General features: G+C 42.9%; 1 protein-coding gene across 1 annotated transcript; it reads left to right on the top strand.

Moving 5' to 3' along the window:
- The first annotated feature begins 521 nt into the window (after positions 1-521).
- On the top strand, positions 522-13,928 carry LOC129455980 (adhesion G protein-coupled receptor B1). Its single transcript, XM_073858699.1, has 32 exons — positions 522-877; positions 2,748-3,623; positions 4,199-4,348; positions 4,438-4,533; positions 4,646-4,810; positions 4,897-5,061; positions 5,238-5,402; positions 5,490-5,654; positions 5,749-5,850; positions 5,972-6,078; positions 6,164-6,358; positions 6,454-6,522; positions 6,724-6,832; positions 6,922-7,065; positions 7,157-7,241; positions 7,357-7,450; positions 7,742-7,785; positions 8,577-8,700; positions 9,298-9,401; positions 9,489-9,591; positions 9,678-9,828; positions 9,909-9,978; positions 10,061-10,127; positions 10,218-10,303; positions 10,397-10,568; positions 10,656-10,751; positions 10,848-10,884; positions 11,038-11,672; positions 11,763-11,798; positions 11,963-12,067; positions 12,152-12,202; positions 12,292-13,928. Exons 2-32 carry the CDS (start codon positions 2,918-2,920, stop codon positions 12,487-12,489), a joined length of 4,596 nt encoding a protein of 1,531 aa, XP_073714800.1. The 5' UTR covers positions 522-877; positions 2,748-2,917; the 3' UTR covers positions 12,490-13,928.
- Positions 13,929-24,011: the final 10,083 nt, after the last annotated feature.

Here is a 24,011-nt window from a genome sequence, read left to right as displayed (position 1 = left end):
AAATAAAAAAATGTTCAAAATCTAATCAAAACGTTCCGTTTCCCCCAAACTAAAAAGTGAAAGAAACCCGTTTTTATTTTTGTTGTTTAATGTCCTACTTGTATTGTATTATTATTTTGAGATGTTTTATGTATGGTTTTGTTATAAAGATTAATTGTTGTTCAGTTGAGATGAGATGTCCCTGTGTCGCAAAACAACAGCGTCTATTAAAGAGTCGATGTGGACAAACAGGTGTAATGATGTAACGGCCAATATGAATGTGAGTCTGAGCACAGAGAAAGCTGCTTTGATGATGATAGGGATGATCTCTCTCTCTCTCTCTCTCTCTCTCTCTCTCTCTCTCTCTCTCTCTCTCTCTCTCTCTCTCTCTCTTTCCGGTTCTGCGTTCATCTGTGCGAACATTGGCGCTTTCCATCGCGCTCACGCGCACGCACTCACACACGCACTCTCCCCCGCGCGCTGTCTCATTCACCGGTGCGCGCAATCCACGCGGGTGGAGGGGTATATAAAGCAGCGCGAGGAGGCCAAACGCTACACTCGGACTGAAACCACTTCAGACCACAAGCTGCAAGACTCCGAAGCCGAGAGTAAAAGTACCAACCACAGCCCGAGCGCGCCACCAGAGCTGCTCGTTTATTTTCCTGCATCGGCTCTCAGTGGAATAGCTGCAGAAACAGACGCAGAGGTTGGTAGTAAACTCTCTGGAGTTTGATCAGAGTCGCTTTGTGCCGTTGCGCTTGTGGAAGTGAAGTGCGCCGAAAATTCAAATCCGGGACGTCTGGACGCGTTGGATCCCGCATCCCAACTTTCCCGTCGAAGACTTTGAAACGGTTGGATGGAGTGCGCGTTTTAGAGACTCTACAGTAACTGTAAACAGGTAACAGAAGTGTGGCGTTAAGTTAAATGTTTGATCGATGAGTGTCTGCAGGCGCGTGTGCTGAGTGATGCCCAACTTTTTGTTCATCTGTTGCTTCTGATGAGCTGCTTTGGTGGTTTTTAAGAGTCGTGGATGAGCGGTGGGTGCTGAACTTCTCCGGCGTCGCTGTCCGTGGTGCTGAATCGTCTCAATGTTAATTCATGTGTTTCGATCCGCGGATGTGACTTTAGTTTGTACTGTATGTGTGTGTCTGCATGTGTGATGAACACTGTGATTATTTACTAAAGGTTTTCCTCTTGATCACGCATGTTAGTTCATAAAAATGTTCCCATATTAACTTAGCGCTATATGTATTGCAGATGAAAGGTAGACATGAATTTCTGGCTTCTTTTAATCGAATAAGAAACGCGTCTGCATGTTCAGTTTTGACTACGTGACATTATTACACCGAACTAATATCATGCGCTGTGTTTTGTTTGTAAAGTTGTTGCGCACTGGAAAATTCCCTCGATGTCTCTGACTTTGGCTGATCATGTCTAAAGCGCGCGCACGTTCTTATTACAGTTAGCCTTTGTGGGTTTGTTTTTTCATTTAGTGAGTTAATGCAGTCCGAGTGTTTAGATTAATAACAACATAGCATTCATTTTGAATCATAGCAGATTATATCGAAGCACATTAACAGCACAAACACAAATATTCTGAAAAGTATTTTCTTATACTGTCTTAAATGTACATGTGTGCTTATTCTTCTCAAAGCAAAAGAGTCTCAGTAGCAGATCTGAGCCCACAGATGGCTTGGCATGTGTTTGGATGCGCTGTGTGTGTTTCAGACTTTCCCAGGATTAAACACAAAGCCCATGTGTTTGTTCAGATCACACACAATCTGACATTCATTTCAGGATCAGAGCGGCTAGAAGATGTGCAGCCCATGATGATCTGTAACTTCACATCCCCTCATTCACATAACCTCTGAGTATCTCTTTCTCACTTCCTCCTGTCTCTACTTCAGCTCTCTCAAAAATCAGCTGTTTCCATAACCACCAAAATAATGTCTCATTTCAGCCCATCAGTCGGGGAAAGAGAGAAAGAGAGAAGCTGATTGACGGAGCTGAAGTGCTCTCTGTAGAGATAATAGTTTCCGGTTTTTTACATCAGAATTAAACTCTGTCAGCAGTGTGTCTGACTCTGTAAAACTGAAGAAAGCTTTTTAAACAGAGTTTAAAATGAAATAAAAAAAGAATAATTTATTTTAAAAGACAGATACAGATAGATCCTACAGTCTTTAAATGAGCATCTTTGAGTTAGATGTGCGGGAACACAGGGAAGATCTCTGATGCTGCATGCATCTCTGCTGCCTGTTTTCTTTTCCTCGGGGGTGAGGGAGGGCAATCAAAGCGCACCTTCAAATGCACAGAGATGCCCTAAACACAGGAGATGTGGGCACCTGTAGCTATGGCAACAGTCAGACTTTTTTGACACTGGCAAAGAAAGTTCTGCAAACACTGTGCTGTGTAAGGGAGGGGTGAGCATTCCTGCAGAAATCTCTGTCTCTCTCTAGCTCCGAACCCTCGTGGGCGTGAGCTGAGTCTGCGTGGACGTCAGTTTGACGCAATCGATTGCGCCACGTGTGAAAGCGTGGGCAGCAGAGAACTGTGGGGAGAGAGATTCCTGTGAAGGGCACAGTAATTATAGTCTAAGTGTAATGGCGATGTGCACATTAGTGGCTAACATTCCGACAGCGTTCGCGCTCGTGCAGAGCTCCTCGGTAGATGTGATTCACAAGTGCATTTGCTCAACTGTTTTAATGTCTGCTCAGTCATTTGAAAGACCCTGATGAAGCTCACTGTCTTCTTTTTTTCTTGTCCTACAGACATGGGCCCAGTTTAACGTAGTGAAGAATCAAAACCCTCCATCAAGGTTAAGCATAGAGAACAAACCAGACCCTTGCAAGGTCAAAAGAAGCCCAGATAAATCCCTTGAACCACAAAGAAGAATCTTATCGAATCCATAAGGGTCTACCCGTCCTCCAGAAGACAGAAGATGGAGTGGCGGTTCATCTCGTTGGCGCTGTACGCGTGCTTGATGTTCAACCCCGGTATCTGTACCCCCTCTGGGCCTGCCTCCGCCACCTGCGGCACCTTGGAGCAGAGCCGCTTCTTCGGCGTATTCTCCTCTAAGACCGCCCTGCCTTCATCTCCGTGCTCCTGGACCCTGCAGAACCCTGATCCTCGCAGATACACCGTCTACATGAAAATCACCAAGCCCACCGAGTCCTGCACCCCGCGCCAGATCCGAACCTTCCAGTTCGACTCCTTCCTGGAGACCTCGCGCACGTACCTGGGAATGGAGAGCTTCGACGAGGTGGTGCGGCTGTGTGACGCGTCCTCTGCGGTGGCCTACCTTGAGTCCAGCAAACAGTTCCTACAGCTGCGGAAAGTGACGCCACGTCTCGGTACGGAGCCCGTGGAGGTCGATGAGGAAAATGACGAAGGTAGCCAATTCAGTGCTGAGTTTTTGGTTGTGGGAAAGAGGAACCCAAGCATGCCGGCCTGCGAGATGCTATGTCAATGGTTGGAAGATTGCCTGGCAACCAGTACCCACGGAAACCCCTGCGGTATCATGGCAACGCCCTGCCAATGTTGGGAACCACCCAAAAGGAAGCCAAGTGGCTGCTATAGAGGCGGAGTTTACACAGAGAAGTGCACGCCTACCGTTAGAGACAGCAACCGAGATGCTGAGATCATGAGTAAGTGTGTGAGATGCATCTGAACCTTAACACACACAGACACACACACACACACACAGGTTTCAGTTGCAGAATGTTAATGTCCCTGTAATTGTTTGCTAAAATGAAAGCAGAGTTTGTTGCACTTCTAAGAGAAAAACTCTTTTATTTAGCTCAGTCAATGCGGCTCTGCCAGAGCAGCTGTTCTATAGTCATGCTCACAAAGTCTCCATTGAAGCAATCGATGCCCGCTTGAGGTTGCCATAGCAACCCATCAGGCTCCAAAAGCACCACATGCACAGAGAACGCCTCGGGTATTAGAGGCAGTTCACTTGTTCACAGACAGCCGTGCGGGGCGTCCTGGCATTCTCTTTCAATCAGAGAATGTTTGTTTACTTGACCTATCAGGCCTGCTGTTATGGAGACACGCAAATATAAAACCCACACTTACACGAGAACAATGCTGCATCGAACGAATTGGACATGTAAAGTTTGCTGCAGATGCCAAAATTGGCCAGCAGATGTCAGTGCTGTCTGCTTCAATAGCAGATGGGAATCATTGAGGTTTTCTGATCGCTGTGTGTTTGTGTTTGCAGGAGGCTGGAACGGCTGGGGCCGCTGGTCCGAGTGCAGTAATGAGTGCGGCGGTGGAGTCCAGGTGCGCAGTCGCTCGTGTCAACCCGAGGATGGTGTCTGTGAGGGGGTGGTAGAAGAGGGACGGTCCTGCAATCCTCAACCCTGCATTGGTAAGTTCAGCGTCCACCAGCACATCCTACGTTCAGTCAGAGAATGATATCATAGCTTACACACGTTTTTGTCACGTTGATTCACGCAGGTCAAGTTCGACAAAGGAGTCAAGCCTTACGCGCAATCATTGGCCAACGGCGAGACGCTGATGGTACCATCATGGCAAACCAGGCCCCTCAGAAAGGTGTGTGTCTCCATCATGATGTTAAAGTAGAGTTAGTCTAACTCAAAACAAAAATGTGGATCACTCAGTGACGTTGTCCTTAACCCGTGTGTGTGTGTGTTTGTTTGTGTAGAAGAAGTTCAGCAGGACGAGTGGTCTTCATGGAGTGGTTGTTCTGTGAGCTGTGGAGAAGGCTGGCAAACACGTTCTCGCTCCTGCATGACGTCTGCTCACAGCACACAATGCATCGGACCTTTGAGAGAGAATCGACCCTGCAACAACACTGCTGTCTGCCCAGGAACACCCAAACACACACACACAAACGTTTCACACATCATGTCTCTCCCGTGAACAAGAGCTTTAACATTGATTTTGTGTCTGCAGTGAACGGCTTATGGGACGAATGGGCCCCGTGGAGTTTGTGCTCATCCACATGCGGTCGTGGTTATCGCGATCGTGTCCGTACCTGCAAACAGCCTCGGCACGGAGGAACGCCCTGCCGTGGGCCCGCCAAACAGACCAAGTTTTGCAACATCGCCGTCTGCCCAGGTGAGCATCAAACTCCTCAGCCTTAATGCTATTCAAGCTCTGAACACCAGGTGGCACTGTAGACCTTAATAATCTCAGCCAACACGTTTTATGCTTTCAGTCTGTTTTCTCCTCATTTCTCAACCATGATAACTCAACCAACTAACACATCAACTGCCTGTGTTCTCTGTTTGTAGTTGATGGTTCTTGGAACGAGTGGTCCGCCTGGAGCCCGTGCTCATCTTCTTGCTCTAACGGAACGATGCAGAGAATCCGCGAGTGTAACGGTCCATCGTACGGAGGCTCGGAGTGCAGAGGAGAATGGCTGGAGACCAGCAACTGCTTTCTCCGAGAATGCCCTGGTACAAATGCTTGAATTAAATTTAAACCGTAAAATGTCTTATCCGATTGGGTGGTGAGTATTAACGTCCTGTGTCGCTTTCCTCTAGTGGACGGGAGGTGGCTGTCGTGGAGCACGTGGGCCAGTTGCAGTAAAAGCTGTGGTGGAGGTCACCAGCTGAGACAGAGAGTGTGCGAGGGGCCATTTTTTAAAGGAGAGCCTTGCAACGGTGACAAAACAGAACTGCGAACCTGTAACGAGAAACGCTGTCCAGGTGAGGCATCAAACTATGAAGTGATTTTGAGAAAGAGAAACATTTCTTAAATGAGGTGGCGGTGGTACTGACCGTTGATCATTGTGTGTTGCAGAACCTCACGAGATCTGCGGAGAGGAGAACTATAGCAGTGTGGTGTGGAAGAAGACCCCCGCTGGCGACACCGCGACTGTGCCCTGCCCATCTGATGCCACAGGTACTGATCCCAGCGCTCTGATACTGCGGTTTGTGTATGTCAGTTAGACGTGGTGAACGAGGAAGGGTGCTCCCTCCACCTTAGGATTAACCCTTCTGTTTCCCCTCTGTGAATTCTGCAGGCCTGATTCTGCGGAAATGCACGCTGGACGCCGTGGGTCTGGCCTTCTGGGAAAACCCCACTCATGTTAAATGCATCTCCAAAGAATTCCAGGATATCCAGACGCAGGTGAGACAGCCAAAGAGCTCTGAAAGTGTCTGTGCAGAGACTTTAGGCCTACGATTAGAAAACTGAGTGTCCCTCTCGTCTGCAGACACGCGATCACGTGACTCAGTTGCAGCGCGGTCAGCTGGTGGACGGAGTGTCTGAGGTGCTTTCCAAACTAAGGATGGCATCAACTGATGGTACGAAGTACAGCGGAGATCTGCTGGCTGTGATGGAGGTCTTGAGGAACAGCACAGAGATCTTTAGAGGATCTGGATACAGTCTGAGCAATGCTGATGTAGAGGTACACACGCACACACACACACACACACACACATGTGAATACAGTGAATTTGATCAAAGTGTCTTACTAACAAATTTTATTGGTTTGACCCACAGAATTATGCCAACACTATCAGTAACTTACTGCAGGAGACACACAAAGACAAATGGGAGGAAGCTCAGCTGGTGAGTCATCAAGTCTGTACTCTTACTCTGTACTAGTTTTATTTCTCAGATGGAGTTTCAAGAGAAAAAGGTTGAATACTATTCAGTGAACTCTGAAGTCATGAGATCTGATGCATCAATAAAGTGTTCCTCTGGTTGTGTGTTTTAAGTTAAGAGTGTGTGTGGATTCATATCTACGCCGTCTTTGTGTCTTTAATACAGATGGGTGCAAACATCAGAGAGTTTTTCAATCTGGTCGAGAACTTCATTGACATGATCGGACGTCAGATGAGAGATTTTCAGGACATCTATGAGGTCACCGAGAATCTAGGTGAGTGTGGAAGCGATGACGAGCGGCAGGTGGATTTGTATGTGTGTGTGTGTGTGTGTCTGATTGGTGTTTTCTGACTGCCCAATCAGAGCTCAGCATCCAGAAGCGTCCCCGAACAATGACCTCTGACGTGACCTTTCCCATGAAGGGCTGGCGCGGGATGATCGATTGGGTCCGTAATTCAGAAGAGAAGATTACTGTATCACGCAACGCCTTGAGTCTGGACGTGCCAGGTACACACACACATAGACACAGACACAGACACACAAGCATGCATCTTATATGTGTGTGTTGAGACTAACACCGCTCTGAATGTGTGTTTAGATGCTGAGCAGAGCACTGGTTTTGTGACTGGCATCGTTCTCTACAGAAATCTGGCCCCAATTCTGTCCTTTCAAAGTAATAACACATTACTGCAGATCTAAACATCATGTGTAGTTATTGGTGTATTTAGTCATGAATAACAGTGAATATGATTGAACCGGTTAATGACATTTCATATCTACCTCCCACAGTAATAACACACTGCTGAACTCAAAGGTTGTCACGGTAACAGTGAAGCCCAACCCCGGTTTCTTGTCGGCTCCGGTCGAGATCGAGTTCCCCCACCTGCACAATGTGAGTAACCATGGCAACAGACACAGATCTAGGGCATAGATGCTATGTGGCACCCCTCCCAGGATGTTTCAGATGTCTCTCTATATAAAACTGGTTAGTGTGTTAGTTAGGGAGACATCTCCAACATTCTGGGAGGGCTGACATGTAGGACTGGGTGGGAAAACACTGATCTAGAGTTCTGTCCTGTTTCATAGAATAAAGTGATGTGTTCAGGGGGAAGTGACATATGACACAGAACACACACCTCCTCAACAGACCTCTCACCTCTCTTTCTCTCTGTCTGTCTTCTAGGGCACTGTTAATGAGACCTGCATCGCCTGGGACGAGAGTGACAGGTGGGTGGAATCGCGTTTGTGTGTGTGTGTGTGTGTGTGTGTGTGTGTGTGTGTTATCATCACTGCCTGAAAGGTCAACACACTCTCTAGTGCCCTCAGTACAGCGTGTACTCTCCACACCTCCCTAAGAGCTGATAAACATATTTAAATGAGCCTCCGCCCTCTTCAACACATCACTTATGACCTCATGAATATTCATAGCTCTCAATGATTCTCTCTCACTGCCCACACACACATACACATACAGATGGATGTAGCATGATTCACTTTCTAGAGTCTTAGCTGGAATAAATTAGTCATCTTCATTCTTTTATTCTGAACTTTTATAAAACTTTACACATGATTCAGCCATTGTTTTCTCTTTTATTGTTTTGTTTTTCACTGACACTGAATTCATTGTTTAATGTGCAGGCAGACAAAAACAAAGACACATAGACAGAGAGATAAAGACAGACAGATGTGTGTTTTTTAGTCTGATCAGCATTGATGTAAAATCTTATTGTTTATGTAAATCTTATTTGTTATGTTAAAAAATCCCTATATTTCTATTTGTAAGATGTGATATCAGACCCTTTTTTATGTATTTGCATGTGATCTTCATACAACATAAATACAGTCAGACTTTATGCGTTCATCATCCCTAACAAAAACCCAACATTATTTGTTGAAATACATGAATGTGAATACCTTGAATGTGTAAATGAATACATTTCAGCGTATGATTGAGCGAAAGAGAGAGAGAGAGAACGAGAGCGAGCGCGTTTATAATGTGTGTGTGTGTTTGTCTGCAGCGCGTCCCCGTTTGGCTCCTGGTCCGCGCGCGGCTGCAGATCGGTGTCGCGCGACTTCAGCAGCACATGCGTGTGTGACGGACTGTCCACATTCGCCCTGATCGCGCGACCGAACCCCGATCCGGTAAGTGTCCCGTTACCGCCGCGTCTCACCGTGCGTGTGTGTGTTTGTTTTCGTGTTATCGATCGTCGTGTGAGTCTTTAAATTAATGCTGATATTTGATGTCATGTCTATGAATGAATGATTACGGGGTTTGTAGTGTGCGGTGGTCTTGTGTTGTGTTGTATGTTTTATATCATGGCAGCAGTTTAATTCATGTAAAGATTTGGTTGATGCTCGTCGTGGCGCAGAGTCGAGAAAGCAGTTGCTATGGTAACCACATCCGCAGTCTCTCGCGCGCTTTAATGTGGTTATCAGCGCTGCAGCGCGACGCGTGAAGACAGAACGCATTTTGTTTATCATCAGCGATGCTGTGCGACGCGTTCTGTTTTGACGCGTTGCGGTGAGTTTTTACATGTCTTGTGTGAAGGGCAAATGAAGGAGGAATAAAATTAGTCTGTCTCTCTCTCTCTCTCTCTCTCTCTCTCTCTCTCTCTCTCTCTCTCTCTCTCTCTCTCTCTCTCACCTTCACGTGTCCTTCACATGAGCTGGCCTATTTCTGATAGTCATTTGTCCCAAGCGTGTGTGAATTAACACTGATGTTGGTGTGTTTCTTCACAGAACATGGATAAGTCTCTGTTGCCGTCGGTTACGATGATCGTAGGATGTGGGGTGTCATCTCTCACGCTCCTCCTCCTCATCATCATCTACGTCTCAGTGTGGAAGTAAGAGACTCGCAGTGATGAGTTGAACGATAGATGTTTTAAGTGAAGCAGGTTTGTTAATGGATTACCTTTGGTTTTCTCTCTCAGGTACATCCGTTCTGAGCGCTCCGTTATCCTCATCAACTTTTGTCTGTCAATCATCTGCTCTAATGCCCTCATTCTGATTGGTCAGACACAAGCTCGCAACAAGGTGATGTGACCCCAGATCCTGACGCTGACCTCTTGGCTTTTACATCTCAGCTGTGGCTCACTCGCTTCTCATTTTGTCTCACGCAGGTGATGTGCACGTTAGTGGCGGCGTTCCTGCATTTCTTTTTCTTGTCTTCATTCTGCTGGGTCCTGACGGAGGCGTGGCAGTCGTACATGGCCGTCACGGGCCGCCTGCGGAATCGCATCATCCGCAAACGCTTCTTGTGTCTGGGATGGGGTGAGTTTGTGTCTGTGTGCTGGTTTCAGAGTTTTTCTTCAGCTGCTGATGGTTTGTAACGCTGTGTTTCTTTATATCAGGTCTCCCCGCTTTAGTCGTCGCTGTTTCTGTGGGTTTCACCAAAGCTAAAGGTTACGGCACCGTTAACTAGTGAGTATTGCCCGTCTGTTTAACACCCTGACAAACAGGCAGCTGAAATGATGATTTTCTGAAAATGTGTCTGTCTTTACAGCTGCTGGCTGTCTCTCGAGGGCGGTCTCTTGTACTCGTTCGTGGGTCCGGCCGCTGCCGTTGTCCTGGTAAGGAGCTGTTTGTGGTCACTCGCTGCACATTCATGCAGACGCAGCATTGAGCGTTCAGTAACATCTTTCTGTGTCTGTGCTGTTTAGGTGAACATGGTGATCGGTATTCTGGTTTTCAACAAGCTTGTGTCCAAGGACGGTATCACTGATGTGAAACTGAAGGAGCGGGCCGGGTAAGATTAAACCCACCTAGATCAACAGCGGTCTTGACAGCGCACGCCTGCAGCGTTAGTTGTTAAATGTGCCGTTTCTCTTGTGTCCCGCAGGGCGTCGCTGTGGAGCTCTTGTGTGGTTCTGCCTCTTCTTGCTCTCACGTGGATGTCAGCGGTGTTGGCCATCACCGACAGGCGATCTGCTCTATTCCAGATCCTCTTCGCTGTGTTCGATTCTCTTGAGGGCTTCATCATTGTCATGGTGCACTGCATCCTGCGTCGAGAGGTGAGCGGCGCGCCTGAAACCACAGTGTATGTGACATTCATATGCATTTGAATGCGTTAGAACTCACGAGTTTGTGTGCATTTTTAGGTTCAGGAGGCAGTGAAGTGTCGCGTTGTGGACCGTAAAGACGACGGCAATGGCGATTCTGGCAGCTCGCTACAGAACGGCCACACGCAGCTCATGGTGAGTGCACAAGCACAAATAGTCTGACGCGTTCTTAAGCTAATTAAATTAGCTGATGTGATCTAACCATTCTTGTTGTGTCTTTTATGGCTTCAGTCTGATTTCGAGAAGGACGCTGACTCAAACCGACCAGGTAAGGCATTACTTGCTGTCACCCTCACGCACATAAATCTCTCTTGACAATAAATGTCACATAGCAATTGATGCTTGAAGATAGCAGGGTCATAAAAGTTAGTTTAACAAAGAATAAAAGTTGACGTGTCTCTCTCTGCCCCCCTCCCGTCAGGTTGTATGAAGAGCTCTTCAGAGGAAAAGATGCCCCCACCTCAGCTTCCCCTGCCCCTCGGTCCAAACTTCCACACGCTTCCATCTAACCCCGGCAGCAAGAGCCATATTCCTCCCGTTCCCGAATACTCGAGCCACACTCTTACTCTGCGCAGGGAGAAGGGGCGCGGGGTGGACCCATCCTGCGGCAAACCCGTGTACGTGTGCGACAGCGAGCTCTTCAAGCAGCTGGACGCGGACCTGGCCCGGGTTCAGGCCGAGAGCGTCTGTCCGGACGGCAGCGGTTACGTGCTCCTCCCGAACACCACCTCCACGCTGCGCTCCAAACCCAAAGACGACTCCAGCGGCTCCGGCAAGTACAGCGTGAGCACCGAATTGCCGCAGGCCCGTCTCATGCACCTGAGCGGAACCTTCGCCGAACCGCAGGCCGCATATGCCGTCAAAACTCTGCCCGCCGACCGCGTCAGCGTGTCCTACTCCGAGCGTGACTCGCCCATTCAGAACATTCACAACATCTCTAGCGAAAGTCACGTGACCAGCAGCCTGGGCGACACCTTTGACTCGATGAACTCCATGATGTCCAAGAGCGAAACCATCTCCACGCTGTCCATGAGCTCTCTGGAAGTTAGCGAGGGGGTAAGACATTTGACCCGTACACCTAGATGATAATGAACCGATTGAAGAGATTAACTTGACACTCGTCTTTTTTCTCTCTCTGTTTCACAGAGACAGAAGTCTCGCTATGCAGAACTGGACTTTGAGGTAATTGTTGTTATTCACGTAAAATACGGCTCAGATAGTAGCTGGATTAACAGCAGACAGGAGAACACTGTAAACCTTGTTTAACAGACATGAATCAAATACAGACTTTGGATGTTGATGTGAGAGCGTAACGTTTCTCATCTGTTTCTTTTACTCATATGTAGAAGATCATGCACACGAAAAAACGCCATCAGAATATGTTTCAGGATCTCAACAGAAAGATGCATCATGCCGAGAAAGACAGAGAATCGCCAGCCTCCGACAGTAAGGTATGTGAAGTGAAGTGATGTGTCAGGATTGGATGCGTTGGAGTGACATCATCAGAAATTAATCATTCTCTCTTCTCTCTTCAGTCCATGAGATGGAGCGTTTCCTCAGCGGGAAGCGACAAAACAAACCACAGCGTAAGTGTTACCGGTCACGTATTAAAGTATTGGTTTTCTCATCCACGGCAAACCCTTTAACTCTCTTCTCGATGTCTCTCGATGTCCAGGATAAGCAGCAGGGTCCGATGGATCGGTCGTGGGAGACCATGAGCAGATCGCAGGTGTCCCCTCCCGGCTGGGTCAGGAAAGACATGGAGCCGTTGCAGGCGTCTCCTCTCGACCTCCAGGGAGTGGAATGGGAAAAGGCCGGAGCCAGCATCCCTCTCGTGGGCCAAGACATTATCGACCTGCAGACAGAGGTGTGAGGGCTTTACTACAGACCCCAAACATCTCATCTGCCGTTGATTTGAAAAGAGAGCCGTGCAGAAGAAGCGAGGGCAGAAGGGGACGTGTCGTACCCGTCTGTCTTTTGAATCTGTGTCTCTCTGGCTTCAGTAGCAGCTCTCGGCTCAAGACGAGTCGGTATAGGGCATCTAAACAGAGCAGAAGCTTTTCCAAACTGTTTTAGGTGCTCCGCGTGAGGAGAGATTCCAGTTGGTTGATCGAGAGCTTTACCCGACGCTCTTCCATCTGCTCCAGGAGGGGTGTGGATGCCCGCCTGAGCCCTTTCGTTTTTGTGACTCCAGCTGGGAATTGCGAATCTTCGCAGAGGAGGGTCGACCGATTCCTCGGCCGTCGGGAAGCAGACGTTTCCTGCAAGCCTCCGAGTGTTTTCTTCAGGCTGTGCCAAATGGACACGCGTGAACTGAAATCGCTGTGGGTTTCGTTGATTTGTGTGGGGAACTTCCGGATGCTTCCGTTAAACTTTTAGGGGATATGTTTGTACTGTAAAACGAGCTGAGCGTTTATTTTTCATTATTCCTTCTGTTAGTAGTATTATTATGGATCATTTATTATTATTTGTTCTTGTTATCAATGACATGATCTGTTCAACAACCTCGTTTTTAAGTGCTGTGTCAAATAATTAATTCATCCCCATATCAGTAGCAGAAAGAAGCAACTTGAGCGCGACTGACAGTGAAGATTATCAAACAGAATTTTTGCTGAACGGCATTCTGGGTGATGTAGGCCGAGCAACACGACTGTGTTGTTTTCCTCTTCTGCTTCATTCCCACCGTCAGCTCTGTCTCCGATCTTGTGAAGGAAAATCCCCAGCACAGACTGTATGGATTTCCAATCTGTGAACTTCCACAGTGCCGGCGTTAAGAGTCCCAGTGCAACCGATAGCATGGCATCACTATGAAACAAGGACAGATACTTGATATCTGAGTATATTTTCTTGATATCTTATATATTTTCTATCATGTTTATAGAGCATATAGACACTTTGTCAAAATGGACTTAATTAGCAATTCAATGAGATGGGAACATAATGGACAACACAAGGCTTTGCTGCTAACAGAAATGTCAAGAAAAGCAAAAGATGACATCTCATTCTCTCTCTATATAAAGACAGAGTTATAGCTTATAGATTTATGAACTGTGCCCTCCAATTTTTCTACTTGATCTCATATTGTTGAGACACTGAATACTTGTTCACCTGTACGATCTCTTGTTTTATAAACATATGTATGTGTGTGTGTGTGCGCGTGTGCGTGTGTGTTAATATCTTTGCTCACATCCGAATTAGCGTTAACTTCCTGAAGTCTGAATCTCCAGTATGTCTCTGTGGATTTGATTGAAAGTTTGATGAACTATAGGTGAAAGTGTCTGGTTTCTAATAAAATAAACTACAGTAAAATTACACTGTCTCAATTTTTCATTTACCAGATTATGCTGCGAGGATTTAATCCAATGCCCTGGCCTGAAACACAACTATATATAAACATTTCATCTGCATAGTCCCGCATCAACTTCCTGACATGTCAGACATACATAACTACAGTCCGAGTGACTAGTTATAGTTGACTTTGAACATTAAAACTGGGATGCTAAACATCTTAACATTCAAAAATTCACATTGTTCTTAATTGCCCAGTAGACCTAAAGGTAGACAAGCTTAAAACATTGTATAAATTGTTAAGAGCAAAATGATGTGACGATAGTCAGTGAAAGACAAAATCATTAAAATTTTGAGGGCTAGATTTTAAATCACACCAAAATTAAAATAAAAATTTGAAAATATTGGCTAGTCCAACTTTCAGCAAACAAAACTCGTAGGCCCCGTACACACTGCAAAGTTTGGGGATTAACATTCAGGAGCGAATACCCTAAATCGGGAATGGGCAACTTGGGTCTTGGAGGGCCGGTGTCCTGCAGAGTTTAGCTCCAACCATAATTAAACACACCTGAAGCAGACAATTAAGGTCTTACTAGGCCAGGGGTTTTGACCGAGGGAGCGAGTCTACTTCATATGTACACTTCAGGCAGCTCAATATCCCACAATGCATCACGATTGTGACATCACTTCAGCAACTCGTGCTTTGCACATGGAGGGGGCGGTCTCCATTTTCCATGTGATCAAGGGCTTAGGGCGATCCATTTGAACCTACTTCAAGTGTTTCAGTAGTAGTGGGCACTCGTACAACGTAAGCAATGACGTACATCTGAGTGAACTGAAGGAAGTTAGCGAGGGAAGGTCATAAAAAAACGAACTGGAACGCACGGCAGGTGTCTCCAACCCTGTTTCTGGTGAGCTACCAGCTCCAACACACCTGTCTGTAATTATCAAGCTACCCTGAACATCTTGATTAGTTGGTTCACTTGTGTTTGATTGGGGTTGCAGCTAAAATCTGTAGGACGGTAGCTTACGAGGAGCAGGGTTGGAGAGCCCTGTACTAGGCATACTAGAAACCTTTCGGCAGGTGTGCTGAGGCAAGTTGGAGCTAAACTCTGCAGGACACCGACCCTCCAGGACCGAAGTTGCCCATCTCTGCCCAAAATGATCGCTTCATGTGTGTACAAAACAAGACTGGCTCCTGAAACTGTGAACATTTTCCTGTCATTTAGCGCATTTAGATTTCAGTATTTTGACCAAAGTAACATTGCAGCATTTCAATCACTCATTTTAATAAACAACCACTTAAAGAGTCATTGTGTGTTGTATGAGCATTTAAAAAAGCTTTTGAATTGGGACAGCCTTCGTCATGCAACGGTGACATCATTGGTCTTTGAATGTGGCCTTCAGAGGACGCAGCCTCCGAATTGGGATGCACTTTGCAGATAAAGGTTCCCTGTCACTGTTATTGTTATAAATGTGGTTTTGAATTAATAATATTTCTGCAATACTGTCCAAGTTGCGTTTTACTTTTGTATATTTATTTAAATTAAGGTTGGATATTGACATACTCTTGGATCAATGTTTCTTCTGCTGTGGCCCACTGACAGACACGGTGGGCGGGAACAGCAGGTGACGCGCAATATACGCAACTTACACCATTCATTAATCTGTTTTGCCAATCATTTTCACTGGAAAAAAAAACATCTAATAATGCAGCAGAAGAAAAATGACAGTCTGAACGACATCTTAATTGTAATGAAAGAAAACAAGAGCGATCAAACTACTCATTATGGCTCAAAGGGTTCAAAGCAACTAGTTTTTTCCAATTAATTCTACCTTTTCAACCCTTCTTTTAGGAATGTATTAATTAAAATGTCCTGCAGTTGGCCAATTCCATATACTGTCGAAAATAAAGGTACAAAGCTGGGGCAGTACCCTTTAAAAAGGTCCTAATATCTACCATTTAGGTACAAAATATGTATCTTTGAACTGCCAATTTGTACCTTTGAAGTACTAATATGCACTTTTTGGGTAAAGGTGTAGCTTTTTGAAAGGGTACTGTTCCAGTGACAACTTTTGTACCTTTATTACGTCACATCTCTTCATCTTTTACCGATGCAAAATAATGGAAAGAACATTTTAACATTTATATAAGTTTATTTATATTATTGATTTAATCATATCAATAGCAACCCTTTAATAACAAGGAGAGATGATAACTAATCTGCCGCAAGAACAAATTATTCCCTTTATCATTAACACATCCAGAAAATGAATGAAGTTTAATCTCGCTCCATCAAACAACATGGACTTCCAGAGTTAAGGGAATGTTTCAATTCCAATCATTATTTTTCTGCTCATGTCCAAATGAGAAAGCATAACTTTATATTTCCAAAGAAAAGGCATTTTTGTGGTAAACATAATTCAACTCAAACTTCCCGATGAACACAGTCGTATCATTTGGAGCAGATGGAGTGCATATGGCTGTTCAAACATGAAATATTTTTGTCAAAACATATTTAATCATCTCATCTTCAACAGGTTAATCAGCATTGATTCTTTGTGATGATGGTAATGATGATGATCTGTTGTTTTTCAGATCTGGCCTGATGATAGCCAATGATAATGGAGAGTTAACTCTTTAGGGTCACAGACGGCAGAGCAGGTCTCAATCACTGCTGAATCTTTCTGTGATTTTGTGTTTCATTCTAACCAAGAGAAAATAACTGCACTGTTGAAAATTGAGTCATGTGATCTTTCTGTTTAATGTTAAAGTGGCTCTCGGGGGAATACAGCTGTGATTTACGTCAGAGAGAAATGCCAGCACAGATCACACATTGCAGGAGAGAGCTTGCAACAGCCAACATGAGAAAGAGAAAAAGAGAGAAAGAAATGTTTGTCAGCTTCTTAATTCTAGTGACTTTAGAACTGTTAATAAACAATCATTACTCTCAAATTATAATAATCCAGATTAGTCTTAAAGTTTCACGTACAACATCAGTGATTTCAGGAATATAATAAATATAATAATTATATAATCTCACACATGTCTGATCAACTTTTTAATTTATTTAGGTACTCTGAACACACACTCATGTTGGCATATGTGGTTTACTGGGACAATTCCACTAACTACCCCAGTCCTTAACCCCAACCATCACCAAAACCTGTTGGCAGTCTTTAATCTATGATAAACTATCATTTAGTAATACCTTCAGTTTACATGGACACTTCCTAAACATGTCATCATACACGATTCATGTCACACACACACACACACACTGCAGTCTTTAATGACGCTGTCCTGCTGAGCTTTACTTACATTCATCATGCTGAACTTACAAATGAGTTCAAATTATTTGTATGACTGCATTTCCTTTCATTAGAGAGCAGAGCTTTTATTTCTTCTGGTTTTATGTAAAGACTCTGGATTGATTGTGAGAATGACCTCACTACATCATCTCTCTGCAGACTGTTGCCAGGATACCATTGCCATTGGCAACAACAGAAGTGGAACGGCGAGAAGAAAAAGAGAACAAATCATCTTCCGGAAGTCCATATAAAGAGTCCGGATGCTCTCGGAGTTCAGCTTTACTGATCAACTTTCAAGTTTTTGTGCAGGTTATATCTTTGGAGCATCTCTGATGTTTTACTGTATGTGTTTGATGTTTACTCTATGCATATAATGTATGTGGGTGAAAATCATGTTTGTGTGCATGCGCACGTGTCTGGCATGATCTTTTATTACAGTTTTTCTAGTTTGTTAACACACTATAACTGATTCAACCGTCTTCATTTCCCAAAGCATTAATTAGGTTCTGGAAACATAAACACATTTCTCATAACTTAATCCACTTGCTTTCACAAGTTCCAATTTTCTCAATAACTTTTTCAAAACTCAAATGCCTTTATTTTGCACAGATTTAACCATGTTCTCATTCAGAAAACACAAACAATATTATTGACTCAAGCCATCACAAACTGAACACAAATTAACACACAATTATGAACGTGTTAACACTACATAGCAAAATTGATGACACATCCATCAGAATCTCAAGTAAAATATAAAGGGCCGCAGGTGAATATAAAATAACAATGGATAAAGAGCTGAAAGGAGACAGAGAGAGAGTTGTTTCTGATGAAATACACGCAACACTATAGTTGATCATGTTCTCGTGCATCAAGAGAAGCTGGTCATTGAGTTCAACCAAATGTGAACCTTTTCACAGTCACATCATTTAACATTTAGATAAGAATAAAGGAACCTGAAATTACCCAAAGACACTACAGTACTTACATATTAAAATTCAGATGAGAAAACTTTCATTCTTTTAGATTCATGATGTGTGAAGCAAAACAAAAAAGTTGTTTGAACTTTTTTACAAGATTATAGTCCAGTGATTTCTACAGTAATACAGTAAAGAGTTTGATTGAACACTTCATTGTTCTTCTGTGTGGTGTGGTATATGGTTCTTCATATAGGTACTATTATAACGATGTGTGCATTTAGCATCATTACTTTCTTCCTATCCCTTTTTTGTAAAATTAGAGTCATTTTAGGCATTTTAAGCCTTTCTCTCGAATGCTAAGTGGTTAAACAAGTTTAGGTAGTTAGACACTATTTGCAAAACTCTAAACACAAACCTCTCATTAAAACACACATTTTACACTGCAGTGCATGTGTTTTATAAATGCTAAACACAGGCAGGCAAAAGTTGAACACAACTACAACACAGTTATCATTGAGTTAACACAACAACTCAAAATTGTTCCCACTTTTTTCTAATTGTGTGGATTGGAAAGTCTGAGAGGAAGATGAAGAGTATGAGGAAGAGCAGGACACCAGAGACAATACATTTGACAATCTTTTACAAAAAATGCTTCTACAGTAATATTGAAAACTTACTATGACTAACTTACAGTAAAATATTCACTATATTCACTGAACTAAACTTGTGATTACAGTAATATAAATATTTTAACAGTATTTGTCAGGGGTGTTGTTATACACTTTTCTGTAAGCAGATGTCCTGTATGTTGTGTTTTCCCTTTTTTTTAACACATTTTTTTAAACTATCACTCATTTTCTCAAAACCTCAAACACAAATCCAAATTGTCAAAGTAAATTCACAGAACCCCTGACTCTTCTAGCAAAACCAAACAATTCCTTCAAAACCATTTCACTTGTATTCAAAAATCAAACTAAGCTTTTAAATCAGACATAAGTCTAGAATATAAAACACTACAGAACATCCATTAGACACTAACAAAAACACAACACCCAAGACATCTGCTTACAGAAATATACATGTTTATTGTATGTAACTACACACTAAAATACTGTTAAAAATCTCTATTACTGTAATCACGAGTTCAATGAATATAGTCAGTGAATATTTTAACTGTAAAAAAATTCCGTAGAAATTGCAGCTGGGTTGCCGGTAATTTACCGTAGATTTACAGTTTTTTCCAATTGCTAACACACAATTTTGCAAACTAGTCTGGTTTTATCAAAAAACTTAACACAATTTACAAAACCACACCTCCAAATAGCAAAATACCACATATATCCTGCAAAATGAAGCACTCCAACCAAAACTACATATAACATTATCAAAATCAGACTTTGACACAAACTGGAACACACTTCATTCATATTACCAGATTTTTGTCTAACCAACTACACACAGTTGGGCATAATGAAAAGTGCACTTTTCTTTAGTATGCTTTGCCATAATACTAAAATACTGTATGTATTAGATTGTTCACATGCACAAAAATATTTGCAGATACACACACATGCTGTTATATTTTTTTTATTTTTCACCAAACAAGTCATAACGCCTCATCCACATCACAGGCAATATATTCCCTTGCCAGACATCGAGGGAAGAAGCACCTTGAGCGCCTTATCCATCCCTAAATTGCACCAACATCAATCTCATCATATGTCTCTTCCATAATCTGTAAAAGAGGCATGCGCACAAAGGATTGGTGGTCATATACCTTCCATATAACTCTTCTATGGGGTTCAAAAATGGCAAGTATGGTGGGAGGTATTGCACGATAAATGTTTGGTAGTCAGCAAACCAGTTTTGGACTGGAGCTACACGATGAAAGCTCACGTTGTGCCATACTACAACATACCGGTTTCTTTGGTCTACATCATTCATACACTCTGATGGTATGAGAATGTTGTGGAGTCTTTCTAGAAATGTGAGAATATGGGCTGTGTTGTATGGTTCAAGGTTGGCATGACGGTGGAGGACACCATCCATATTGGAAATGGCAGCACATGGTTCCCACCACGTTAGCCAGGAACATCTATAATGGCTCTGTGGCCAATGACGTTCCTGTGGTCTTTTCTAGTGCTTACATCCTGATTGAAGTGTTAACAATTAACCATTCAGGTGTTTGGGCAGGTGGCACATATATTGGCCATTTAGCTCGTGTAGTGTCATTTTGAATGGTAGTGTTCTGAAAAGGCAAACATGTGACTTTATGTCAGATTGTTGTGTCTTGTGCAGAGAACCGTGTTCAGTGCATTTAAAAAGTGCCATTATGAATTGCAAAATGTGTGTAAAGCAGGAAATGTGTTTAGACTTTTGGAGACTTGAGAAGAGGTGTTGCTCTCTGTGTGTCAGTTTAAATAGTTGTGCTGTTCATGTCATTTTAGTGTGTTAGCAATTGGAAAAAACTGTAAATGTATGTTTTTTACTGGCAACATTTTGTTCAAAGTTAAATGAATATTAAACATTTACAAGTCTTTGTCTTTACAGAGTAAAACTAGAAAAACAACATCAAGCAAAACATTCTGGGAAACAAAATCTGAAGCAAAAAAGAGAAAAAGGTTGATGATGATTTCTGGTTCCCAGAATGCTTTGCATGAGGCTGTTATTGTATAGTTTTATTCTGTAAAGATAAAGACTTGTTAATATTTAAAATTTATTTAACTTTGAACAAACTCTTGCCAGTAAATAACATAAATGTAAATCTACGGTAAATTACCGGCAACCCAGCTGCAATAACATTGTAATTTCTACTGAATTTTCTTACAGTGAATTTGCCTTCAAACAACACAATTTGCACACAAATATTTGAGCTCTTTCAGTCAATCATTACACAGTGCACAACAAAATACACAGTGTGAAACAGTGCAACATTGCCTGTCCATGTAGCCTATTGCCAGTGACATTTGTTGTCTTTCTATATTGGCTTTGTCAAATTTGCTTTTTTGCAAAGAAATGAATCCAGAATATGAAATGTGTTGATGCATTTTTATTGATTTCATGACATTCATTTTTGTCAAGCCATGTCTGAACTGATTTACTGTAAATATTACAGAGAATACATGTAAACCAAAACACAGTAAAATCTATTGGAGTATAAGACATACATAGCCACTATTGATACTCAGTCTCTTCTGTCTTGACACATGGCCTCATTCACATCACATTCAATATCCTCTCTTGCAGTGCACCTATAGGGAAAAATCTTCTTGTATGCCTTAACCAACCTTGACATTCCTCTGCACCTATTTCGTGGGCATCAGCAGTCATTGCAAGAGCATTTGCTTATAAAGATGGAGGAAGAACTCCTCTATGAGATTCAAAAGAACAGCATCATCATACGAGGGTGTACCCCAAACCACTTATTGACAAGGCAGGAGCGATGGAAAGCTTTCATCCAAAGAACAACACAGACGTGGCACCTTTTTAATTAGGCCTGAAGACTGATTGCTATTTGAAGATTTGTGTCAAACATCTGCTTTAGTGAGTTCATACTGATCTAGGTAGTTTCTAATAGTTAGGAATAGATGGTTTCTGTTTGGTTACCATAGCTAAAACAATGGAGTTTCAACTGCTTGAATGACATCCGTGTTAAAAGGTTGGAAAAATGTGTCAATCCAACGAGAAAGAGTTAACACATTTGCAAGAGGTGTCATCTGCTCCGCTGAGACAGTGATGATGAAAACTTAGATCCTAGTTTCTTTAACCTGGTCAAAGCAATCAAGAAAAACTGTATCGTAAGCAGCACTTGTATTTTGTAAAAAGTCACCAATCCAACTGCAATTTTTGTCAATTTTATCATCTCTCTTCCTCATACTGTTCATCTGCCTCTCAGACTTTCCAATCCACACAATTGGTAAAAAATACCATTAGAAAAATGTGTGTAGAATTTTGAGTTGTTGTGTTTACTCAATGATAACTGTGTTGTAGTTGTGTTCAACTTTTGCCTGCCTGTGTTTAGCATTTATAAAACAAGTACACTGCAGTGTAAATGTGTGTTTAAATGAGAAGTTTGTGTTTAGAGTTTTACAAAAAAAAGAGTTCATGATTGGACAAATAGGTTTAGGCCACTATAAATTTAGTTCATTGATTAAGGTTTAGTGTTTTAGCAATTCAGAAAAACTGTAAGGTCGTGTCTAATGGATGCTCTGTGGTGTGTTATATTCTAGACTTATGTGTTCATGATTTGAAAGCTTAGTTTGATTTTGAGCACAGGTGAAATGGTTTTGAAGGAATTGTTTGGTTTTGCTAGAAGAGTCAGGGGTTCTGTGAATTTACTTTGACAATTAGGATTTGTGTTTGAGGTTTTGAGAAAATGGTTAAAAAAAGTGTTTTAGCAATTCAAAGAAACTGTTGATGGTATTTTTTAGAGAACATTGCCCCCTTCTGAACACATAGAGAAGCCTCTTCAGATATCTGTTTCACTATATGCAAACAAAATCAGCCTACGTTAAATCAAACAAATACAGTTTACAAAGTTATAAAAGCATAGATGTATAGCATTGAAAGTAAAAAGCAAGAATGTTACTATTAAAAACACAAACAGTGAGCAGAACTGTATTGTGTATTGAATGCAGGAGAATAATTCTGATGTAGAATGAAGAATGAATCAGAATATGAAGTGCAGGTGAACATTGAATGTGGAGAATTGAATGGCATTACAACGGTCGGATGACGTCACAGACGGGTCATTATCTCTGATGATGCCGATAGATGTCAAGGTCAACAGCTTCCGGAAACGCGTTGCCATGGCAACCTGTTTCATATTGTGAATGAATGAGTAATACAAGCACACAAACTGCACAGAACTGTCGTGAACTTTTGCATTTGTTATAATTGAATTCATTCGTTTCGGTCATTACGGCGGCTCACACAGATCAAATGACATTTCAGGATTTATTTCTGAGCAACTGCTTGACTTTAGAATAAAGACTTGATGATGAATCCTGACAGGTGATTTAGTTTGTGTGTGTGTGTACAGAGTAAAGGACAGGTCAATGAAAGACAGATTCCTGAGACTAGAGATAGTTTGTCAAGTTTAGAGATGTCAGTGACAGTTTCTACATTTATATGCTTAGGGTTAGGGTAAGGGTTAGGTATTACAGGTGAGATGGCCTGCAGGTACACTGATAGTTCTGGATTGGGTGCTACCTGATGCCAGTGCATTGTGTTAAACAGACTGTATTCTGGATGACTGGGGGTCAAGCTTTCCTTAGGCATCACGTATGAAAATGTCCTGCAAGGTTGGATGTTTGTTGCTGATATAGAGCTGCTCTAACAAAAAATCAGGATGCTCTTGATGGTGCATCTGTAAAAGATGGCCATTAGTTGGGGGGGGGGGGGCAAACTTCTTGAGCCTCTGTATGAAGTGGACAGATTCATCAGTGATGTGTACACCAAGGAACAGCAGTTGATGTGTAATGTGTGTTCATTCTGAATTCTTTCTGAAGTCATATTCTTTTGCTGATGTTTATGTTTCTATCATTGCACCATTGTGATAGCGCTCTAACCTGATCTCTGTAAACTGTCCCATCTCTGTCTGTGATGGGGCTCAGGATGGTGGAGTCATCAGCAAGTTTAAAGATGATGTAGTCGTGCATGGACAGGGAGTACAGGAGGGTGTTGAAAACGCAACCCTAGGCCGTGGAGCTCCTGTGTTGGGAGGGGTCAGCGTGGAGGAGAACCACTGATTAATTCTCAACACTTGGGGTCTGCCCAGCATAAAGTCCAAGATCCAAATCCAAAGATGAGTGCTGTTCACTTTTTATTTATTTATTTAATGTTTATTTGACAGGGACAAATGCATAAAACATTG

Source organism: Misgurnus anguillicaudatus, chromosome 20 (assembly GCF_027580225.2).
Source record: "Misgurnus anguillicaudatus chromosome 20, ASM2758022v2, whole genome shotgun sequence".
Classification (NCBI taxonomy): domain Eukaryota; kingdom Metazoa; phylum Chordata; class Actinopteri; order Cypriniformes; family Cobitidae; genus Misgurnus; species Misgurnus anguillicaudatus.
This window is presented reverse-complemented; position numbering and strand designations above follow the sequence as displayed.